General features: G+C 45.4%; 1 protein-coding gene across 3 annotated transcripts in view; it reads right to left on the bottom strand.

Moving 5' to 3' along the window:
• The window catches only part of MAP3K3 (mitogen-activated protein kinase kinase kinase 3), a 30,440-nt gene extending 12,806 nt beyond the window's left edge, over positions 1-17,634 (bottom strand). For 2 of the 3 annotated variants that reach the window (XM_050327674.1, XM_050327675.1), the window contains exons 1-7: positions 17,356-17,634; positions 11,419-11,540; positions 10,407-10,496; positions 8,373-8,413; positions 5,966-6,065; positions 4,859-4,972; positions 2,158-2,278 (exon numbers count right to left, since the gene is read on the bottom strand). In XM_050327674.1, the coding sequence (XP_050183631.1) occupies positions 2,158-2,278; positions 4,859-4,972; positions 5,966-6,065; positions 8,373-8,413; positions 10,407-10,496; positions 11,419-11,540; positions 17,356-17,359 (592 nt within the window). In that variant the 5' untranslated portion in view covers positions 17,360-17,634. The remainder of the gene's footprint in view (positions 1-2,157; positions 2,279-4,858; positions 4,973-5,965; positions 6,066-8,372; positions 8,414-10,406; positions 10,497-11,418; positions 11,541-17,355) is intronic. The other variant, XM_050327676.1, reaches the window with a different exon arrangement.
• Positions 17,635-22,755: the final 5,121 nt, after the last annotated feature.

Here is a 22,755-nt window from a genome sequence, read left to right as displayed (position 1 = left end):
TGCACAAAGAACAACAGTGCTGGCACGACTTAGGAGAGCGTGGGGAGTGAACCACGTGGGAAAAAGGGATTTACAGAGCTGTGGAACCATTAAGGGTGGTGAAGAGCTCTGAGATCACCACCCTGAGACCACAACCTGCCCTTCAAGAGCTGCCACCCGGTTTTCCAAGCAGCTCCACGGGCCTCCTGGAGTGGTGTGGAGATAAAGCCGGGAGCACTTTCACTCCTTCCGCCACAATCCAGGGCTGGCCCCGAGCGAGCCCAGGCCCTGCTGGCACCGGCCCAGCCGCTCTTGTGGAAAGGCCCCCAGCCCTGGGCAGGAAAAGGAAGTCGGCACTAAATCCATGGATATCAAAGGAAGTGAGTGGAAAAAACACAAGCGCTGCCAGAATGCTTAGCAACTTTTTTTTTTTTTTGGTTTTCTTCATCCCCCTCACTCCCCCTTTTAAATCAAAGTTATCTTTACTTCCAAACCTCTGAACTGGGGACAGCAGGCTCGAGGCCTGGGCACCCTGGAGCACAGGAACTGCATGGATCTCTGGGAAAAGCTTTTGCTGGGCACTGCTTTGCACTCTCACTGCACCACGTGGTAAGAACAGGAGAGTTGCTGTGCCTGAAAATCCGGGAAAAGGGGCCCATCCCTCTCCCAAATCAAAGACAGGGAAAGAGGAGGAAGAAGAAATCGATGCAAGACCGAGCTGTTGCCAAATGACCAGCAGACCTCTGACAGGAATGGAACTCTCCATAAGGAGCAGGCTGGTTCTTTGAGACCTCCAGAAAACTAAACTAATGCTTTCTTGAGTGATGAATGACAGAGAGCATCCACCAGCTGGGATGAGAGGAAAGAGTCTGTACAACTGGGACACAGAAGGGGCCTCTTGTTACTACACAGTTTACCCATGACAGACACTCACTGCAGTCTATTGGCTTTGGCACCATGATCTGGATACCTCAGGATGCCAATAAAGGAGAAATACATGTATTAAATAAAATATTTTTGGCACTGAAATTGTCTGTGTAAAAGGAACCGTGGTGTTCAGACGTGCGTGGCCAGCACTGCTCTCTTCACAGGACCCAGGAACGCTGCTCTTTTTTAGGCACATTCACTTCAAACCAGGGAGGATGGGAAAACTCTCTTTGTCCCTGTTTCAGTCACGTCCTTCACTCAGCACTTCTTTGTTTGTTTGCTGCTTCAGAAAAGCAAACTCTACAAAAGGGGACCAGCAGATTCCTGGCAGGACAAACTCATCCTCTGCTTCTCTTCCCAGCAAAATGTACCTCTTCTCACTTGCAAAGCAGCAGCAATTTACACAGAACACCATCTTCATGCTCTCTCACCTTCCTCCTGCTCTTTCACTGCTCGCTGATCTTCACTCCAAGGAGTTAAATCCTAAATCACAGATTTCTTTTGGTTTTGGACCTGTGTACCTTTGAAGCTGCTTCAGATGTTTTGGTTTTTGATATAATAAGTTATATTTTTGAGCGTCCCTCAAGCACAGGTTTGAGTAGTGCTGCTCAGACAAATCTACCAGAGGTAGAAGTAAAAATTACAGGAGTCTTACATGGATCTTTCCACTGAAGAGTTCACTGAGCTCAGAGAAACCCAAATGAGACAAAGGTACGCAATAACCTGACTTATCTTATTATCTTTTGTTATTACACCTCTGATATTCACCTTGTGCTCTACTCATCTGCTAATTCCAGGAGTGAAAGGTTAGGGAAGTCAGGATGTAGGAGACACTGGTTGGATATGTAGGAGTAATTCCTTGATTCCAAGTAAAATGTTTGATTACAGGAGTCAGGAGAGATTCCAGAGCCCAACATTAAAAAAAAAAAAAATCCTATCTAGGTTTCATGAACTGAAATTGCCAAGGTAAATAAAAACTTTCATGGACTCACTCCAGCTTTCCAAATTTCTAACCACAATGGATCTGGCTTTGGGACATCCCTTTAGCAGCTCCTCAGCTGTTCAACAGCTCAGTAAGGAACTGAAAAATTCCACTGTAAACACACGAAAAGCTTTTGCAAACCAACTGCCCCGTCCTGGAATGACCTTTTGATTTCTCCTGGCTCTCACAAACGCCATCCCATAAACATTAGTGCCCCAAATGACACATTTCACCAAACAAAACCCTGCAGAGGTGGCACAAATACTCACTGACAGACAGATGCCTACTTCTGGGTTCTGGCTGCTGGTAGGGTGTGCTCACATCCCCCACAGACTGGGAAGTTTTAATCCTGACTTGTTTGGGCAGTCCAGAATGGGGTGAAGAACTGGTCTGTTGGGGAAAATGAGAAGAGGAAAATAAAATGAGACTGAGGAGTTCAAGTAGCCTGGTCACAGTTCTAAAAGCATCATCATGTTTAGGAGTAAGAAAGAAGCTGAGCAAAAGTTCCAGAGCCTGAAATCTTATTAACTTCAGAAATCACCAAGGCAGTAAAAGAGCAAGGTTTATAATTCTGGTCCAACAACTGGAGCAAGGCACTGTGCAGCCTCAGGGGCAGGATTTGGAAGTCTCAGTGTCTGCCTGCCATTAACAGGTACCTGTGGGACACACACAGGGCTCACATCACCCCCCGAGATCAGAACACAGAGGAATCTGCAATTTCCATCAGCCATCCTCACCAGCAGAGAGAAATTCTGAATCCTGCACTCTTTCAGAATCAACCTGACTCCCCACAACCCTCACAATTCAGACCATCCAAGTGATGTTCAATTCTGCAGATTTAAGAGCACCAAGAGTTTGGAGAGGCCAAGATGAATTTATTCATCCTTCCATGAAATTGCCTAGGTATTATCTAATTAATGATCATTTTTCCACAGTGCCTTCACCTCATTCAAAGCAGGAAGAGGAATGAGACACTCAAACCTCCCCCAGCCAATGAGATCCTGTGTCAATACCTGGAGACACTTTCAATTTTAATCTTGACCCAACACACCGAGTTTTACAAGAGGATATGATAATATTCCCTTCCTCTGGTGTTCCAGAATTCATCTTAACTTCTTTAACTGAGATGAACAGAACCAAGAAACACCCTGAGGAAATTAATCCTGGCCCGTGAAAATGATTTCAACATGACTTGGTCAAACAAGGTGTGAGGCCACACAACCCAAAATTAAAAGTATTGAATAGCTGCTCATTTAATAAGCACATCCACTTGCATGAGTAAGGATTTAAATCACATCAACTCCACCATGAAAAGGTTTATGGGAGCTGAATAAAGGGTGCTGATGTGGACAGAGTGGCTTTAGGTGTTCAACTTTACCAGCTCTCCCCATTGGATTCCAAACAGGAGGAAAGGATTGACAACAGGATGAGCTGCTTGATGAAAAAAAAAAAACAAAACACAAAAGAACCACAGAAAGAGGCACAAGAAAATGAATCTGAACACTGTTCACTTGGTACAAGTGAAACAGTTACTGCTGTAAAGTTAATTTGTGCCAAAGTCACGGCATTACCTTTCCATCCTCAGAAGAAGAAGAAAAGAGAGCACAACCAAAACAAAAAATCTGCATCCTGTACTTCAGGAAAAATAATGCTTCCCCCCTGCCCTTCAGTGGGATGAGATCATGCAGCCAAGAAACCTCCTCCAGCCTTGTGGGCTCTCCTGTCAGGCCACCCTGAGCTGCAGAGGAAGCTGGAGGAGAGGGGGTGGAAACAGTGGCACTCACTGAAGGCTTTGCTGTTTGTTTGTACTTGGAGCCAAAGAGGAAAAAAAGCAGCTCATTAAAAGGGTTAATTAAAAGGGCAACACCACAGGAGTAGCTGGGGTGGGATGGGGGATGCAAAGGTAGGTTGGTTATCATTTAACACCTGCTTTTGTGGCCTGACAGAGGGTTGGGAAAGGGGGGTTGTTTGACTGTGTGACACCAAAAGCTGAGGTCACCTTTCCCAGGCTGTTTCCTGACAGCACAGAACCAATTCTGGCTCCACCAGGTCACATCAAAGGCCTTCTTGCCAAGTATTGTCTTCAGGACAGGCAGCAGTAAATGCTCAGCACAAGGAACAGCATCATCCCCTCCTACCCCTTCCCAGTCCTTTGGGAAAGGGCTGTTAACACTCCTGAAGGCCCCTGTATTTCCATGAACATGGATTATCACATTAAAAACTAGCAAGAAGTGTATTTGAGTCCCCCTGACAGTTCCAAGAATCCTAGGTGGGATTATTTCTCAAGCCTGAGCTGCTCCCCAGCCTGCAGAACTTGAATAGGGATGAACATCTGAGATCCACAAGCTGTTCCCAACAGAGCAGCTTTTTGTGTCACACTCTTCAGAGAATTTGGTTCATTTGCAAATCAAATATCTGAGCTATCAAGGTTTTTTTTGGTTTGAAAAGCTGTGTGACCTTAATTCTGAAAAAGGAAAAAAAAAAAAAAGAGAGATATTGGATGAGGGAAAACTTTTCCAGTCCCAGATCAGGACTAAGGGAAACTTCAGGCTCTTTTTGCACTCCTCAGCTTGCAGATAAATTCACTGTCCAAAAGGGGCATCTTTGGGAGCCTGGTTTAAAGATTTACTTCTCATGACATCATCTTTTCTGCTGAAAAAAAAAAAAGGTAAAAAAGCAAACTACATTGACACTCACTCCTGTGGTACAGGAGAGTGAACCAGGACAATCAACCCCAAAAATTGGGTGGGAATACACCATTATTAATCAAAGGTAACTTGGTTTCCACAGGGTAAGGCTGGATTTAATGGAATTAGGCTGCTGAAAAATCCCTGGGAGCTGTCCCCAAGCTAAAGGGAAGAAAGGCTAAAGAGTGATTTTACTGATCATTGTTACTGCCACTGTGTTTCAGAAACTTAAAGGTAAAAAAAACCCCTTCCTTTTGCTGCAGTCACAGGGGTTGGTACCTACATGGTTTCTGTCCTGGGACAGCAATAATATTCTAAGGCTTTTCACATTAGAGCTTCTGTCTAAGAGATCCACAGCTTTATCCAGGTCATCTTGGTTTTTCAGAGGGATAGAGAGCTGCAAAAGAAAGACAAGGGAAAAAAAAATCATTAGAAAAGTCAGAAAAAATTAAGTTTATTTCCACAACAGGTGTTTCAGAAAAATATCAGAATATAAGCCAGGACTCTGAATGCCCACAAATTTTCATTCCAGTACTGTCTCACTGTCCCCTTTCTAATGAGCTTTTTCCTCCCATGCTGACCCTGTGCAAATTTCTCTAAAGCACCAGCCACAAAAAATATTAATTGCTACCTGAATTTGCTGTTTGCAAAGAACAAGTCAGGGACTTGTCAGTCCCTGACTCCCTGATGAGAACGTGGTCTCAGAGCACTTATGAATTCAGACCTACTGATCAAGTGAAAATTGGGTTTCAGAGAGAAAGAAGAAGACTTTGAAAGAGGGAATCAAATTAGAATTTGAAACTTGTAAGAAATCAGGCTCAGACACCCTCTGTTCTACAGCCCAAAATGGGAATGTTATTAACCCTGGAGAACTCTCATTTCTGTCCCACTCTCACTGGTGAATGGGGGGTCTGCATCTCCCTCATTAGGGATGCAGTTCCAAACAGTGGCAGGGCAACACCACAACAATAAAAACAAAGGGAAAACCAGCGTGCCCAGGGTGAGAAGGCCACCAAAATACTTTGGATTATTAACATGGACTACCCAAGTTCCTGAGAGACAAATGCTGTTCCCTGTGTCACTTCATTTCACCAGTGACAGCCCCCCTGAAACTCCCTCTGCTCTTGGACTCCCCTTGTTCTCTGGGCAACAAGATCTCCCTGCAAGAGTTGCTTTCAACCATAAAATACTTTAAATAACCACTTTGACTTCCCCAAAGGAGTCTCTCAACCACCACCAGTGCCAGGGAGCAAGAGCTGCTGTCGGTACAACACACACAGCACGGTGATGCTCTATCAGTGCTGCATTGAAGGGAGAACTGAAAATTCAATTTACAGGCACAGAGTTTGGGAGGGGGAGGTGTGATCCTGAGGCCCTGGGGGCTCTGTACCTCGTTGTTCATGTAGTGGAGGTCCAGGGGCTGCCCAAAGGCTGTTTTCACTTTCTGCTGCACGTCCTCGTAGCGCACGGGCCGGACAAACGGGATAATCCTGGAATGACAGAGAATCCCCGGCTGAAATCAGAAATACACCTCACACACTGCCATCAAACCAGGGGGCTGAGCCATTCAAAACACATCTGAATGCTCTCCTTTCATCCTCAGGCAGGTAAGTGAGGCTCTCAAATTTAAATTTACGTGTGCTGTTTCGGTCAGGAATTATTGATCCCTGGCCCGTTTCCAGTGGTTCGTCAAAATGCAATTTTCAGCTGAAGATTTCAAATAGAAACCCTTTGTCCCTGGGCAGAGAAATATTCTTTGCTGAATTAGTGGCTTTCCCAAAATAGGATACAAATGTCCTGTGCACCTTGGCTTAAAAAATACTGCCTTGGGCAACAAAACACGCTCAGGGAGAGTTGAATTAAAAGCTGCAGAGGCCAAAAGAATAAAAAATTTAAGTATCCGAGTACCTGAACTCAAAATTCACTCCCTAATCATCTCCAAAATGCATTTGATATTAAAAGTTTCAACAAATATTCCCACAGTAAAGTTAGTCCTGAACTCCTGAGGGAAGATAACAGCAGCAAATCCTCTGTCCCAAAGGTGGGCTGTGCCCTGAGCTCCACGTCTGCTCCCTGCATGCTCAGGTCAGACATCTGCAAACATCTGAATCATGGACTCACTACACTGGCTTGCCAGTTTTCCATCAAATCATGGCATGGTTTGGGTTGTTCCATCAGCCCTGGGTATCCTTTCAGGAGATGCAGCTGTTGTTTTTAATAGCCCTTGTGTTAATTGGCTTCCTCAGCTCCTTCCTAGGAAAAGCTCATCTTGCTACCAGTCCTCCAACACCCAGCTATTTGGGAATAATTGTGCTTGTTAAAAAGCAGCCCCCACAACAACATTTTCTACATATCCCTAAGAAACCCATCCATGAAATCACAGTGCCCCTGGCAGCACACAAATGTCATTTAGCTCTCAGGGCCTTACAAAGGCTCCCATTCTGCACTCAGGGCATTCCAAAGCAGAGCTGTTCTCAGGTGCCACAAACCCCGTTAACTGCGAAACTCCTCCAGCACAAAATCCTGGACTGCAGGGTTTGAGGAGCCCATTCCTGCCTGACCACCTTAAATATTTGTGGTCAGCTCTGGCAGCTGCTGGGAAGCCAAGCACACACACTCACATTCTGGTGCAGGCTCCCTGTCTGTAACTGCACACCGTGCTGGGAGCGGGGAATTGGGCTGAGGGGAACTGCATAATTACAGCAACACACAATCAACCTTTTCATTTTCATGGCACTTCAGAGAAAAAAAAACCAAAAAAACCAAACCTTTCTTCCCCCAACTCTTGGTGCCACCTGAAATGCACCCAGGGTTGAAGATGGGCAAGATGAGAAGCTCGTGGGGACAGATTTTGGTGCTGAGTTCCTTCATCCCGGCACGGGGTGACCCAAAATTGTGACGTGTCCCACTGTGCCTCTGCTCTGTCCACACAAACCCCCAGCCCACCAGGGTGCTGAGAAGATCTCTGACAAAGGAGGCAGCAGATCCCAGTGAGGATGAGTTTTAAAACTTTCTCCCCAGGCACCAAAAGTCAGGGTTGTTTTAGGGACGGGATTCACAGCGTAGGGTTTTGGTGAAAGAAACAACTTCGAGGTTTGAGGAAGATCACAAATTACTCTCCACTGCCTGCTTTGCCAACGAAGAATGCTTCTGCTTTCCTAACAGAAATCCCAAAATGTTTTGAGAGTTCCTCTCAGTGCTATGGCAAAGTAAGAGGCTTCATGAGACCTACTTTTAATTATCCAGGCAATTTTAATCCACGGCAAACAACGCTGTGAAAACTGAAAACTGCCATTTCGGTTGTTTCCGCCTTTTTCTTGTAAAAGAATGTCTCTCCAAACCAAAACAACAAAAACTTTTACACCAATGAAAAAAAATAAAATAAAAAAATCTTCCCTTGCTCTGTATCTGTTGCTCAATCACAGCAGGACAGTGATAGCAACAGGGCATCAGGAAGTGAGAAACTAGAAAAGAATGACCCTGATTTGATCAGCTTCATTTGGTTTGAGTTAAATAAACCGAAATGGGAACGTGTAGGAAGTTTCAGGCTGAATTTATTTCAGGCTGGGCAGCTGCAGTTCACTGGCAGATAGGTATTATGGAAATAAATCAGTGTTTTATGACACGCTGATCTCTAAAAATAACCAAGCTGTGTGTGACCTGTTTGTTAAAGGCCTTCACTGGGTGATTTTCATTCAGGAAAAAGAAAAGTGAAGCCAACAAAATATTCCACCTAAATTGCTGGTGACTGAACCATTCCCTTAAGAGAAGAATCAAAGCAGTGAGGGCCAACTTACCTTCGCTCCCCATTGTGCTCAAACTTTATCCTGACGTCATTCTGCAGGAGAAGGAACAAGAGGTGAGTTCACAACCACACTCTGCCACTCAAAAGCATCAGAACAGGATTTCAATATGATTTGAATTTCTTCATGGAAGTTGAAGTAGACTGTGGGAACGAGTGGCTGGTGTATTTTTCAGAGAAAGGGAAGGAAAGGGGTAAAAACTAAGCTGTAATTTTTGTTAACTGTCACTGAAACAGAGGACACTTTAAGGAAAATTAAAACACCCTTAACACTGTGTGGGAAAAAATATGAAATTGAGTCCTAACTGCTGATTCATCTCAACTGAAGTTAATTTTTTTTGAGCACTCAAAGCAAAGATGGGAAAGAAGAGAGATAAAGGGAATGTGTACATTCTCTATTCTTATTCCTACTTTTTATTCTTATACCTATTTCTTATCCTATTTGCTATTCTTCATTCTTAACACACGGCCCAAATCTCTTCTGTCAACATGCTCAACTTTCAACTCTGGACATCGAAGTTCAAATCCCAATTTAGGTCAGAAAGATAAAAATAAAAGGGGAAAAAATAAAATAAAATAAATAAATCTGCTCTGATAAGGCTCCATAATTCCTGCTGCACAATTTCTGTGGTTGGAATAGATGAAGCCATCTGTGAAAGCCTCAGACAATAGGCAATCATACATCTAGGAACTTCCAAAAAAAAAAAAAAAAAAAAAAAAAAAAAAAAAGGTCAGGAAATGCTCTTTAGCTGGAGGAAGTTTCTGGCAGGCCCAGTGGTCAAGAATTCAGTTCAAAGGGCTGGGATTCCTGCAGGGAATGGATCAGGGAGAAGGAGCTTCCCAGTGCCAGCAACGACCCCCTGCAGGTGGGTAATTCACAGGTAACTTTAAAAAGTGATGTTTTTTAGATGTGGGAAGGGAAAGAACTTACTCTAGAATGACTCCAAAATGAAAGAATCTCATGAGAATTGAGCAGTAAGGGAAAAATGCAGCAAACAGCACAATAATATCCTATAAAAGATGCCCCACCAGCCAATTCCTGATGGAACAGTTGTTTTAGGCATATTGGATGGAGGAATGATCCCTTTTTATCAGGATTTCAGGGAAGGAAGGCTCTAGATTAGGTTGGTTGTTTTTTTAATGTTAGACTGTTCTAAGTAGCCCAGTCTGAGGGAACTAAACAGGACTGTTTGGATGAAATGGGAATTTAAGTCATCCTTCAGATTAAATTTCTGACCTCAAGATGTGGTTTAGGTCCTGGAACAGCCAAGTAACACAGCTCTCATTAATTAAAATTACACAACAATTAAAAAGATCTTCAGGGCTCTTTGGAGACTTGCTGGTACCTAAACAAACTAAAATCACTCCAGAACCTGTAATCTAGAAGAAAGGGAAGGGGGGGATGGAATTTGGCATTCACCTCCCGCTGGTTTTTCCACAAGGATCAGACACTGGTCATTCGTGTCTTATTTTTTAAAGATCTAAGAAAAAGGTGTTCAAAGTGATCTTCAAAAGGTGTTCAAAGTGATCTGAGTGTTCACATTCCAGAAACTCGAGGAGTGAAGCTTTCCAGTGCTTTCCCTGGAAAGCAGGGAGCCCATCAATTTTTAAATTAAGACATATAAACTCTCCTAAGAGACGAGTAAAAAGGCCAATCCGAGTTTAGTACCTCAGCTCAGCTCCAGTTTTGTGTCATAAATCACAGTTACAGGGTTTGATTTAAGACATCCCCCGAATTCAAAGCGATTTTGGGGAGGGTTTTGTTCTCCTCCATCCATGGATTTGTCCAGCCCATTCTGGGAAATCCCAGAGTCCAGCTGAACAAGCAGATTACGAGCAGGTAAAACATAAGGAAGACAACCAAAACCTCCAGGGATCCAGGGGCAACCTGGCACCCTGCCAGGCAGGAATTCCTTCCCATTATCCCATCCATCCCTGCCCTCTGGGAATTTAAAGCCAGTCCTGGCACTACACTAAGCCAGGCACCCCCTGTGACATCAGGATGTAGAAATTAAGGCAGTTTTCTCACCGGAATTTTTTTTTCTTCCACGGCAGAGGCACACTGGGTCGTTATTGCAGGGCTGCCCAGGAGGGGGGGGCTGCTGGCGTTGTGTTTTTTCTTGGAGAGGAATAAAATAATTTAAAAAAAAAAAAAAAAGGCAATTTTAAAATTTTTACACTCGGTACATTTTTTTTTTTTAGCTGATCAGACCAAACAGCAGCACAAACACATGCAGGGGGAAGGGAGGATACTCAGATGTTGCAAATTATCAAAAATATATAAAAATATTAAAAATACATAATATTACATATATATCATTATATATAGCTTTTAATTTTATATAGCTAAACCAACACAAAATACACAATTTTAATATAATTTCTATATTATATAAAATCGTATTTATTCTAGCACATATTTAGATTGCAATATTAATTAGTATCATTATATTATAATGTTATTTAGTAATTTTTATTGTATTTCTACTATATCAGAAAATTATTTTTATATAATAGACAATACATATACTATGTCTAATATAATATATTTTATATATATAAAATCTATATTTTATATATATTATAGATTTATATATATAAATATATATTTATATATTTTTATATATTATAGATTTAAATATATATAAATATATATTTAGATATTTTTATATATATTATAGATTTAAATATATATAAATAAATATATATTTATATATTTTTATATATATTATAGATTTAAATATATTTTATATATTTTAATAGCATAGATAATATATTTTAATAAAACCTTATACATTATAATAATTTCAATATACATTATGAAAATACACTATTAATATCTATTATTAACATACGTTATCACTATATATTCTATATTATATTCTAATATAACATAGAAAATGAAAATTTCATGAAAATGAAATTTTCCCCTCTTTCCCCCCCAGCCTGAGCAGGATGAGGGAGTTACTCCTGTCAGCAGATCCTCTGTCCCTTCTTTCCCCATTTCCCCACTCCAGGTGCTCCCTGGAGGGTGCCATCACCTGTTTGTTGGGGTGAGCAGTGTCCTTGTTCTTCATGGTGTCATACCCAGGCAGCCTGTGACGTCTGCTCATCTGGAGAGCCACCAGGTCCTTCATGATGGATTTCAAGGCCTCCTGTTCATCTGCCAGGCACAAGAAGTTCCAGGAATAAGCGCTCACAGAACAACAAAGCTTTTCAGGACTAAAACGTCCCTCTAATTGTGTTTAAAAAGCTTCACAACAAACAGTCCCACCTGAGCAGACACCATTTTTTCTTGGATGTACTACTGGTTAAAAATTACTTTCTAGAGTGAAGATTCCTGATCTAACCAATTTCATGTGTCCTCTCCCACTGCCTGTTAGTTTTGAGAGAGAAGTGGATTTATTTAGCAGAACTTTGAAATCTAGAGGGCAAAAAAAGACATGAAAGGAGGGGAATGCTCAGTAACTGTGATGGATGGTGCAAAAAGGCCTAAAAGCCACGGAAAAGAATCTTTTGCTTTAGCAGGGATAATGATCCCCAAATTCTTTGAAACTGGAAAAGGTAAAAGAAGATTCCATGTGAAGTTTTGTCCAAAGTGGGACCGCCCTGGCCACTCTGCCCCAGGCACTGCCACAACCCAACAAAGCAGCATCAGATGCCTCACTTTGCTCCTGGATTGCCCAGCTGGTGTCTCACCCAGCAAGAGGTTTTTGGGGATAAAGTGTTGTCTCCTTGGCAAATACACCCAGGGAAACCCTTCCTGATTCACTTCCAGTGACTCCATCAGCTCTCAACGCCCCCAGCAGAACCTGCCCTTTCTAAACGAGTCTGGGTGGATTTGGCCACTAGTTCTGAATGTAAAGCTGTTTGTTTTCTTTTTTTTTATTATTTTTGGAGGTGATGAGAGCCCCCATCAGTTATCACAGCCCCAATCATGACAGCGTGTCAGGTGTGCAGTGCTTGGAATTCACAATTCCTCCCAAAATCCCGATCGCTTTGAGGAGTTTGACTCGAAAAGAGCCATTTTTGGAAGCTGACTTGTAAACAACTGAAACGTCATTTTTAACAATCCACCACTCACTCACTCACTCCTGACTCTGGTTTGATGGGTAATGGTTTGCATTTGGAAGAGCTGTCCTGGGAACAGCTGCTGAACATTAAATGATGGACTGAGTCGCATCTGCATTTCCCTGTGCAAGGCACTCACTGGGACTATTTGTTTCTGCAGTTTCATGGCGTGTGTTTGTTGGTGAGTGTCTCCAAAGCAGCCAGGGGATGTTTTATGCACAGATTGGCTTCATAATTCATCAATGTCTGAATAACAAAGCGGATTTTCGCAATGCTTAAAGATGACAGATGTGGGATGTGCACACAGCCCGTGGAGCAGCCAGGGAGCAAATGCTCCTAAAAGGAAAAATGGGGGAAAAAATATACCTATTTGTGAGGAAGAATCATCCAAAGAAGTCCCAGGGAGAAGTCACACTGACAATATCTTTGCTACAACAAGTAGTTTCTGCCCAGGTGTGCTTTAACTTTCATAGGATCACAGAATCATAGGGGAGTTTGGGTGGGAAGGGACCTCAAAGCCCATCCAGTTCCACCTTCCAGGGACACCTTCCATTAGCCCAGGGTGCTCCAAGCCCCGTCCAACCTGGCCTTGGACACTTCCAGGGATCCAGGGGCAGCCACAGCTTCTCTGGGCAACCTGTGCCAGGGCCTGCCCACCTTCCCAGCCAGGAATTCCTTCCCAGTATCCCATCTATCCCCCCTAGTCCTGTGACTCCAGGCCTTTGTAAATATTCTCTCTCCATCTTTCCTGTTGTCTCCCTTCAGGTCCTCACAATTAGGTGAGTCCTAACTCAGTCCAGAGACTACCCAAGTTCTGAGGTCCATCCTGTGTGGACTTCACACTCTCCTACCAAAGCCCAGAAACATCCCCCATGGAGGGGAACAAACCTCCCAGTGCATCTGCAGAAGGTGTAAATTAGAGTAAAACTCTTAAAAAAAAAAAACCAAAGCAGAGCAGACAAAGTTAAAAAAAAAATAATAAAAAAATCAGAATCAAACCCCATCAAATCTCTGCTGTCCAAGACAAGCCAAATGAGACAATAAGCACATTGTGGCAGTGGAGAAGGGAGAGCACTCCTTGAAATTCCAACTGCACGGAAAAGGAGCGAGGAGTGTCATAACACAACCAGAGCAGGAGGCTGCTTTTGGAGGAGCACATGGGCCAAAGGAAATAATTGCTGGGATCTATCTCAGCACCAAGTAACCCCTTGTGGGAGGAAAACGTGAAAAAAACAGTTGTGAATGAAGCTAAAGTTCCAGGTAGGTAAAGCACAACTTTTTCTTTTTTTAAAAAAATACTGTTTCCAGCTTCCCATTTAACCTCTTACCTCACTGGAGTGTCTCCAACTCACTTGTGTTCTTTGATTTGGATTGATATTGAGCACAGCCTTGGAGTCACCTGGCAGACAAAGGCTGTAACTGTGCACAACAAAACACTCCAGCCTACGGATTGGCACATCCCTGGAGTTCCCACCACCCAAAACACACCGGGAAGAGCCGGGGGACAAGTTTTCCACTCCGGTGCAGTTTGGGTTTGGCCACATCCCAGGAGGAGGAAGAAGAGCTTGTGTTGGCAGCACTCCTTTGGGCAAGAAGAAAACCAGCTATGAAAGCAGTTTGGAACTGAGGGCTCCTGACAAGAAATCAGCTCAAAGGGTATGTCTGTGAATAAGAGTTCCCCTCGAAACGGGAGCATCACTGGAAAATCAGGATAAACGCTGACAATGGTTGCCTACAGGTGTTTGATCCCAAATTCCAGGCTGGGTGAGACTCATTTGTGTGAGGACCTGGGCACAGAGGACAGGCATCCAACCAACTCTGTGTGTCTCTTAATACAGATTGTAGCTTGGGACGTGGAGAATTTATTTATGAGCTGAATTTACAACCTATTGAACTCCTAAGGGCAGCACCTGGGAGCAGCAGAGCTCCAGGAGGGTTTGGACAACGCTCTCAGGCACAGGGTGGGATTGTGGGGGTGCCCTGTGCAGGGCCAGGGGTTGGACTGGATGATCCTTGTGGGTCCCTCCTGGTTCAGGATATTCTAGAATTCTATAAACCCCAGGCAGTGCCCTGTAAGGTCACTGCAAACTCACTTTTCTCTGTGCCAAAGCTGAAATGTGACCTATTTCCACAAAACTGGAACAGTCAACGTTCTCTCAAAGGCGATGGAACAACTTCAGGTGAGTTTGAATCTTATTATACATTTTCTAGCAGCTTTTAGTACCAAACCATCTATCCTATAATTCACCCCTGTGTTGACGAGGTAGGAAACGACGGAGCATTTATCTTTTAAAAACATCCAGTCAAACACTGATCTGAGGTTGTGAGGGGAAAAATCACCTCCAGTTTAGGACAGCACCGTGCTGGATTTAATGCTGAGGAGCATGAATGCTCCTTTATTTCCCTCAAAACAGAGGATTGCCACAGATTGACTCGGAAAAGCACACGGGGCAGCATCACATTAATCACACAATGCAGAAGTTGCTACAAACCAAAACGAAGCAATTCTTGGGAGGGCACTGAGAGCCCCTGTTTTGCCTGGTCTCCAGCAGGTCTGGGAAACACAAGTTCTGCTTTGTGCGGCAAAGATGTTGTCCAGGAAATGCTTTTCATGTTTGAAAAACTCCGCTCCAGGATTTTTCTGACATCGATAAAAGCGAATTGCTGCTCCCAGAGAAAGCTGTTCCCTCCCCCCACGAGGCATTTATTTCAACGAGTCCCTGGCTTCTGACACGGGTCTGAGCGAGTCAGAAAACGGAAAGTCTTTCGAAAAGAATAAAAAATGAAATAATAATAATAAAAAAACAGAGAAAGCATCTGCACATGGGTAAAAACAGGAAGTCTGTGAACCCCTCTAACCCAGGATGGTGTTTTCTTTAGTGTGATAATGATGCCACGTTAGTTTAGGAGAGAAAAAAGGGAATAAATCTCTGTTATCTTCCCCCACAACAGCAAAGCTGGTTGGGTCGAGCCACCGGCAGATCCAGGGGGCAACGAGGAAATTTTAGACAAGAACTCTTGGAAAGTTTCATTTTGAGCCCTTTGCTGTGGGTGGTTTTAGTGGCACCAAAGTGCTGTTCTGCCTGGTTTTTAGGAAATCACAAGTGACTGGTGTGCAGAGTGAGATGAAAAATCAGACTACTACGGACACGGTAAATGTGGGATGTATTTAGGGTCCCTCTTCTCCCCAAGAAGTTCAAAGGAAAAGACTGGGATTTGGGATTTGAGCTGGTCCTGAGCTGCAGGCTCAGCTCTGTCCCTCCCCCCGGGTGTCACGGAGCTGTGGCCGTGGGTGAAGCCAAGGGAAGGAAGTGACACAGGCAGGAAAACCGAGCGGGACCGAGGGAACGCCGGGATGGGGACGGAGCGGGGCCTGCCCAGAGCGCCCACCCCTCACTGCCCAGCCCTGCCAGCACGGGGAGCTCGTGTTTCCACCCACCAGAACAAGATATCTGCATGTGAAAGCCTGCCAAGGAGGTGTCTGGAGGGAAATAATCCTCAGGCATTGCCCTGGGAGGGCAAGGTTGGAGAATGGCTGCAGGTGAGTTCTAGCGACACCAACCACTCCACGTGCCCCTCAGAGTGGGCCGTGAAGCACAAGATGCAAGGAAAGCAGAGCCCATTATCCATTATTAATTGGATTATCTGAGCCCAGCTGCCCAATAAACTCAGGTTTTTCCCACGGTAAGGGGTGTGCAGCTGTCCCAGGGCACACACGATGCTGTAAGTCCATGAAACTGGGCCTGTTCATTCTGCACTCGCGTGTTTACAAACACACACTGGCAAATGGAAATCCAGCCTCTTCCCTCCCAACAATTTTAAGCTCATGAACCACCTGCCTTGGTTCTGTAGAGGAGGTACAGAGAGATAATCCTGTACCTCAGAGAATTCTAGTGATGGACCTGCACGGATTCGTTGTATTTACCAAATCAAACCAGAGCAGAGGGACCAAAGCTGCTGTAGCTTAGCTCTGAGCAACATTTATGGGATATCCCATAAAGCAATGCTTTATGAATTAAAAATATAAGAACTACTTATGCATACAGACTAAATGAAGGACAGGCTCAGAAAACTCAACTTGGTTGTAGGGAAGAAACACTGAAGTTGTACCCATGAAGCCAAGAAACTCCAGACTTACAACAGGAGTAACTCCCTTGCCCATCCATATGCAGATATGAGTAAGTTCTGGTTCAGAGCAATTAAGAATTTAATTCCAGCACATGAAACCTCTCTTTAAACTGAAAAGGGAATTAGAAGACACCCCCTCCTCCATAAGCAGTTTTTTACAAAGGACATACAGTCCCAATCCAAATTAACTTGAGTTAATCAACCAATTTCAGTCATAGCAACTCCTCGCAGCAACATTTTCCCCTTAAAAAAAAAAAAAAACACACAAAAACGAGTTCCTCCAGACTTCTGTGCTTGTTTTTACGTGTGGAAGCTCCATAAAGAAAATACTGCTCTGATGGACTCCCGAGCCTCAATTAACACCAAAAACTCCCTCGATTAATCCGAAGCCCATCAACTCCCGTGCCAGGGAGAGCCAACCTGACTCAGGGGGGCTGCAGGAGCTCCCCGAGCCCGAGCGGGCCAAGTTTAGCAAAGCAAGCCCCGGGGCAGCAGCCTCGACCCCGGAGCGCGGGGTGGGTTGAAAGGGGTGGCACGGTGCTCCCCGCAAACACGCGATTTTTTTAAAAACCATTTTAACCAAATCCTTGGAAAAAAATAAAACACAAACCCACCATTTCCCGGCGGCGCTGCGGGTGCCGCGGTAGGTCCCGGCCCGGGCCGGGCCGCAGCGGAGCCGCGGGGACCCCCCCACCCCGGCCCATCCATGGCGGAGGGCGCATCGCCCCCTCCCCTCCCTTCCCTGCCCTCCTGCCCCGCTCCCCCGGCCGGTTGCTCACCCATGTCTGCGGGCGGCGGGCGCTGCGGGTCGGCGCTGTCACCGCCGCGGCTCCATGGCGGCCGGGCCGATGGCGGCGGGGAAGGAGGGAGGGAGGGAGGGCTCAGAGCCGCCGCGGCCGCCACATTCCCAGGCCCCGCCGCGCCGCCGCCGCCGCCTCCTCCTCCTCCTCTTCCCGGGGCGGGGCGCGGGGGGCCCGCGGTGCCTCCCGGCCCGTCGCGGGGTCCCCTCACGGGGCTCCCCTCACGGTCGGTGTCCCCCGCCCGCCCCCCGGCCCCGCACAAACAAACCCGCTCGGCGCCCGCCGCGCACCCGCGGCCGCCTCCTGCCAATCACGGCGCCACGCGCCGCCCGCCCGCCAATCGGCGCCCGCCCGGCGGCGCCGCGGGCCAATGGGAGCGCGGGGAGGTGCATGCCCCGCCCCTTCGACTGTCAATCACCCGGTGCGTTGAGGGCAAGGACACGCCCCCTTTGTCCTCTCGCCACGCCCACTGGGCTGTCAATCAAAATGATTGACAGAAAGACCACGCCCCCTCGGCCGGGTCCTAAAGCCCGGTGTCAAACGCACCTTAATTAGGGACTCGTTAACGGAGCTTAATTAATCCTTTCCCAGCCTCAGAATATTCACCGCTGGCGCACCGAGTGATTTAGCAATGGTAATTCCGAATCTGTGATTTCTGTCTGGTTTTGAGCTTTGGGGTAAGAATAAGCTATTTCTGACTTTGGGAAACTGAATATTCTGGGAGAGACTCTGAACATCAAATCCGGGCTCCTGAGGCCACAACTTGCAGGTGTCCCGGAGGAGGGACAGGTCCCGAGCTCTCTGACCCTGCTGGTTTCTCTCCTCTCAAGCACAGCTTGGCAATGAGTTTAATTGGAAGCCTTCAAACCCCCTCATTTCATTTTCTCCCCAGTCCTGTTTCTAAGCCCTGCAATCACACACTGTGTTAAAATCAAGCTCTGGCTCCAACCTGCAGCAGTGACCTCCAGCCTGGTGTGTCTGGAGTTCAGCATTTCCTCCCCTTTCATTCAGGGGTTGATCTTAATAAGAAAGTGTTTTTGCTCTCAGGAGTGGAACTACTGACCTGCCACAATTTCACTCACTTGATGATGATTTTCTTTCAGCTTCAGCATTTTGCTTTGCCCAGCCAGTTTGAACACAGAGACCACAAGCAGGGTGGATTATTGCTGAAAAAGTGACACTAAATACAAACAACCTCCAAGAGAAACCTCAAACAAACCAATCAACCAACCAAACACAACAGATTTTTCACAGATTTTAGGGCAAAGGGTTGATTGTCCAACCTAACCCAGGAATTCTACTCGAAATTCATAGAAATCAGGAATGATTTGGGCTGGAAGGGACCTTAAAGATCCTTCCAAAGTGACATCCAGCCTCCAGCTGCTCTCTCCCACCTCCTGCTCCCATTCCACCTGTGGGTTGATGTTTTTCCCAGTGCCTTTTCCACCCGAGGAGCAGCAGAAGAGGGGGGGTTTGTTGTTTTAAAGAAGAAGCCCAGCCCCTCTTCCCGGGGGCCACCCTGCTGCTGGGAAAGCCACCTGGAGCAGATGTTCCAGCAGCTGCTTTTCAATCTGACACTGGATAAGCTGCATTTCTTCTCCCAGCCAGGAGGGGAGAAGCAGATTGGAGGGGGAAATCGCTCAAAGGTGTGGGCAAGTGGAGGAATCTGAACCCACACAGCAGGAGGAATTTGGGATTTAGCCAAGGGATGACAACATTACGTGTGATATCATTGTTTTTTTGGTTGTTTTTTTTTTTAAGTGTCTAGATGGGGGAATAAAAAGATCTTGTGGTGACACAGAAATAGGTGAAGGAATGTTTTGATCCACAGATTCAGCCTCGGAGAGGAAGAGGCTGTGGGAAAAGCCAATAACCTGACTTTGAATCAAGGAATATCCTGAGCTGGGACCCACAAGGATCATCCAGTCCAATCCTGCACAGACACCCCAACAATCCCCCCCTGTCCCTCAGAGCGTTGTCCAAACCTTCCTGGAGCTCTGGCAGCCTTTTAATTAAGTAATAGTGCCCTCTTCCCTGGAATTGTCTCTGTAAATACATCACAGAGATAATCATATCTCCTTCCAGTCTTCATTGCGATAGAAATCCAGCCACTCTCCCTTCCTAACACAAGCTCTGTATTTGTGGTGTCTTCCCTGTTCCAAGCTGACCTCCTCTCTCCTTTGACAGCATCATTGCTGACCTTGGAACCACTCTTGGACATTCTTTGTTTCACAGCTTCGTGGTGGCTCCTCACTATCCTTAATCAACCCCTAAACTAAACCCCAGTTTCCTCTCCTCACTGGTTTCCAAGTAAAAACACTCCCAAATTCCTCCTCGTCCCTAAATTTCCCCTCCTGGCACTCTCTGCTGTTACATTTAATCTCCTCTCATCTCCACTTCTCACTCTTTCAAAGCCATCAAATCTCCAGGATATTCCAGTTCCTCCTCATTATCGAAGCCTGGCACTTTTATTCATCACCATTGATTTGATTTTAATTCTCACTCTTTGTGCCAAGGTCATTATAAAAAAAGGCTTTTCCTAAGAGAGGGAAGAGCCTCTACAAATTCTCCACTGATTCCAAACCACTCCATCATCACCTCCCCAGCTGATATTCCTGTCCATCTCTTGCAGTTCTTACATGTTTGCACATAAAACTCTCAGCTGAAGTTCCTGTTGAGTGGGACTGATTCCATGTCCCTCGTGGAGAAACTCGGTTTATTTAAGTCCAAGAGATATTAGAGCAGGAGCTGCAGTTTGGGACAGGAGCCAGGAGCTCCCAGCAGATGGTAGGAGACACCCACTCCAGAAAAACTTACTCTTCCCATCTCCAACTGCCCAGGGAGTCTGGATTTCACTGAAGCTTTTCCCTTCCTCCCCCCCTTCAGCAAATTGAAAATAGAGTGATTTGTCCTTAACAGCTCATCACTTCACCCACCTGTCAAGGCTAATGTGTAAAGCAACAATTTTATCTGCTGGTTTCCCCATTTTCCAGACATTCTCACATCACTATCTACATGAGGTGCCATCAGGACTTTTTTTGGACCACTACAGACCCTCACACCCTTTTTTTTCCCCCCCCTGTCTTACAAGCTGGTAGATCCTTCCTGAACAGGAATCCAAGTTTCTACCAAAATAGACACCCCTATTTTGTATAACTGGAGAAGAAAAGTGTAATTCTTTTTTTTTCACCTTAATGCTGTGCTAGTTTTGTGCATAACCAGAGAATCCTAGAACGGTTTGGGATGGAAGGGAGCTTAAAGATCACCCAGTGCCACCCCCTGCCATGGGTAGGGACACCTCCCACTAGCCCAGGTTGCTCCAACCTGGCCTTGACCTTCCAAAACTGCAAAAAACCAAAGTTTCACTCCTCCAAACACACTCAAACTCTATTTATTCAGATTGTTTGAGGCCATTTAATGTAGAATCATCAGCACAGATGTGCATGGACACTGTCCAGGAGCTCCTACATTTCCAGGCAGCCCCATTTTGTTTTAAAAGAACTTTTAAAACAGAGGCCTGATGGTTTAATGCTGGAGGGAGAAAAGGAAGTGTAATCCCTATTTTGGGGATTTAAGGGCACTGCCCACAGAGACAGCGACTCGTTAAAAGTTACTCAGGAAGTCTGGAGCGGACCTTTGGGATTTACCTCCTGGCATCTTCCCCCAGTGTCTTAATCACTCTGCCATCGTCTTATTTTCTATTTTGGTGGTGTTTCCATTTGCTGATGCGTACCTGACTCAAGGAGCCTCTTTTCCTTGCTATCAGATGAGCTATTTCTCCTTTCCTTCCTGTTTCCCTTCTTGTTTAGGTAGACACATCCTTCCTGGGGAGCTGAGCAGGCTCCCTGTCCCAAGCCAAAACTTCCTTGTTCTACATCTTGGACTCCCCAGCCAGAAAAAAGTGGGGGAGGAGGAGAAACGCTGTAAATAGAATAAGAGAAGCCCAGAATGGTTTGGGTTGGGAGGGAACTTAAAAAGCTCATCCAGTGCCCACGGGCAGGGACGTTTCCCACCAGCCCAGGTTGCTCCAATCCCTGTCCCATTCCCGAGGAACGTGCCTGGCTGTGGACACATTCCAGCAGAGGGGGCTCTGAAGCTGGATAAAAACCAGGAGCCTTTCTGCTCGAGGAGTGGTAAAATGAAGGAGGAAGGCTGTTAAAAATATTGGATATTTTCGAGAGCAGCACTGATGAAAAAGCACACAATGAAATGCTCGGTAGAGTCACAAGCCCCCAAATCATTTCAGGCACCACTTTTTCCTCCACCACCTCTTGCTGTGTTACCATGGAGGTTTTCTTTCATTTTTAAGCATTTTCAAGCCATCATTTACTGCTCAGTGATTAAGGATGTGCTTTTCACCTAACATTTGGTGTCAGAGCAGTGACTTTCCCAAGGTCCCAGAGCACCCCAGCTGTGCCAGATGTTGGTTTCCCTCAATCCTCACAGAAGAGAGAACCTCTGCTTGTCTCTTTTTCTACCCACACACCTCTGCAGGGCTTTTTGGCACCTGTTTTGCCTCCCCATCACCTACCAGTCCACGACTTCTTTCCACCAGCAGCTCCAATTTCCACAGGTCGTCTCCTCCCCCCAGAGTGGAAGCTGAGAAGGTTTCTCTGGAGAATTCCACAGATCCAAGGGGAAAAATAATCTAGGAGGATGCAACTACAATTCTAGGGTAAAGGACAAACAGTTCTTAGAAGAAAAGCATCTTTTCCAAACAGGGATTATCAGAACAAAGTCCATATATAGCTGAAAACCCACTGCAGCATCTTCACAGGCAACTCTTTCCACTGTGGACATGAAGCTTAATAAGCTTTTATTTCCAAGCCCAGTACACAAAGAATTAGAAAGAAACCCAACAATTTAGTTGAGCTAGAGTTAATCTAAATACTCAGTGAAGTCATCAGTCCTGCCTGCCAAAGCCTAAGGTACAAATTTCCAAGCTTTGCCACCCCCTTTTCCACCTCAGTCCCAGTTCCAGCTACGACACCAGTGAGGAAAAACACCCTTTAACAGAGGTCACCCTGCACAGGAGAGGCTTAAAAGCTACACAAGTGTCCACTTGCTTTGTCTTCAATTTGCCTGTATTCAAAACCCCCTCAGAGACCAATTATTTGAATTTAAAAAACACCCCTCACCTCCAAAATGAAAACATGCAAGCAGGTAATTCCCACTTGTTGTGCAGGGAACAAGCAAAGGAGTGGGAAAACATCAGCACGAACAACACTGGGGTACAGCAGGTTTTTAAGAGGGTAAATGTTTAAAGTGCAGCTGCATCACCCACTCTGCTGAGCTCTTAATAATATCATTATTTGGGGTAATTTGCAACTTAAGAGCAGCTGGAATTGTGGAGTTTGTCGGGGTGCTGATGGCAGATCA

The sequence above is a fragment of the Myiozetetes cayanensis genome, unplaced genomic scaffold, assembly GCF_022539395.1.
Source record: "Myiozetetes cayanensis isolate MyiCay16 unplaced genomic scaffold, myiCay2020 scf34, whole genome shotgun sequence".
In the NCBI taxonomy this organism is placed as follows: Eukaryota; Metazoa; Chordata; class Aves; order Passeriformes; family Tyrannidae; genus Myiozetetes; species Myiozetetes cayanensis.
This window is presented reverse-complemented; position numbering and strand designations above follow the sequence as displayed.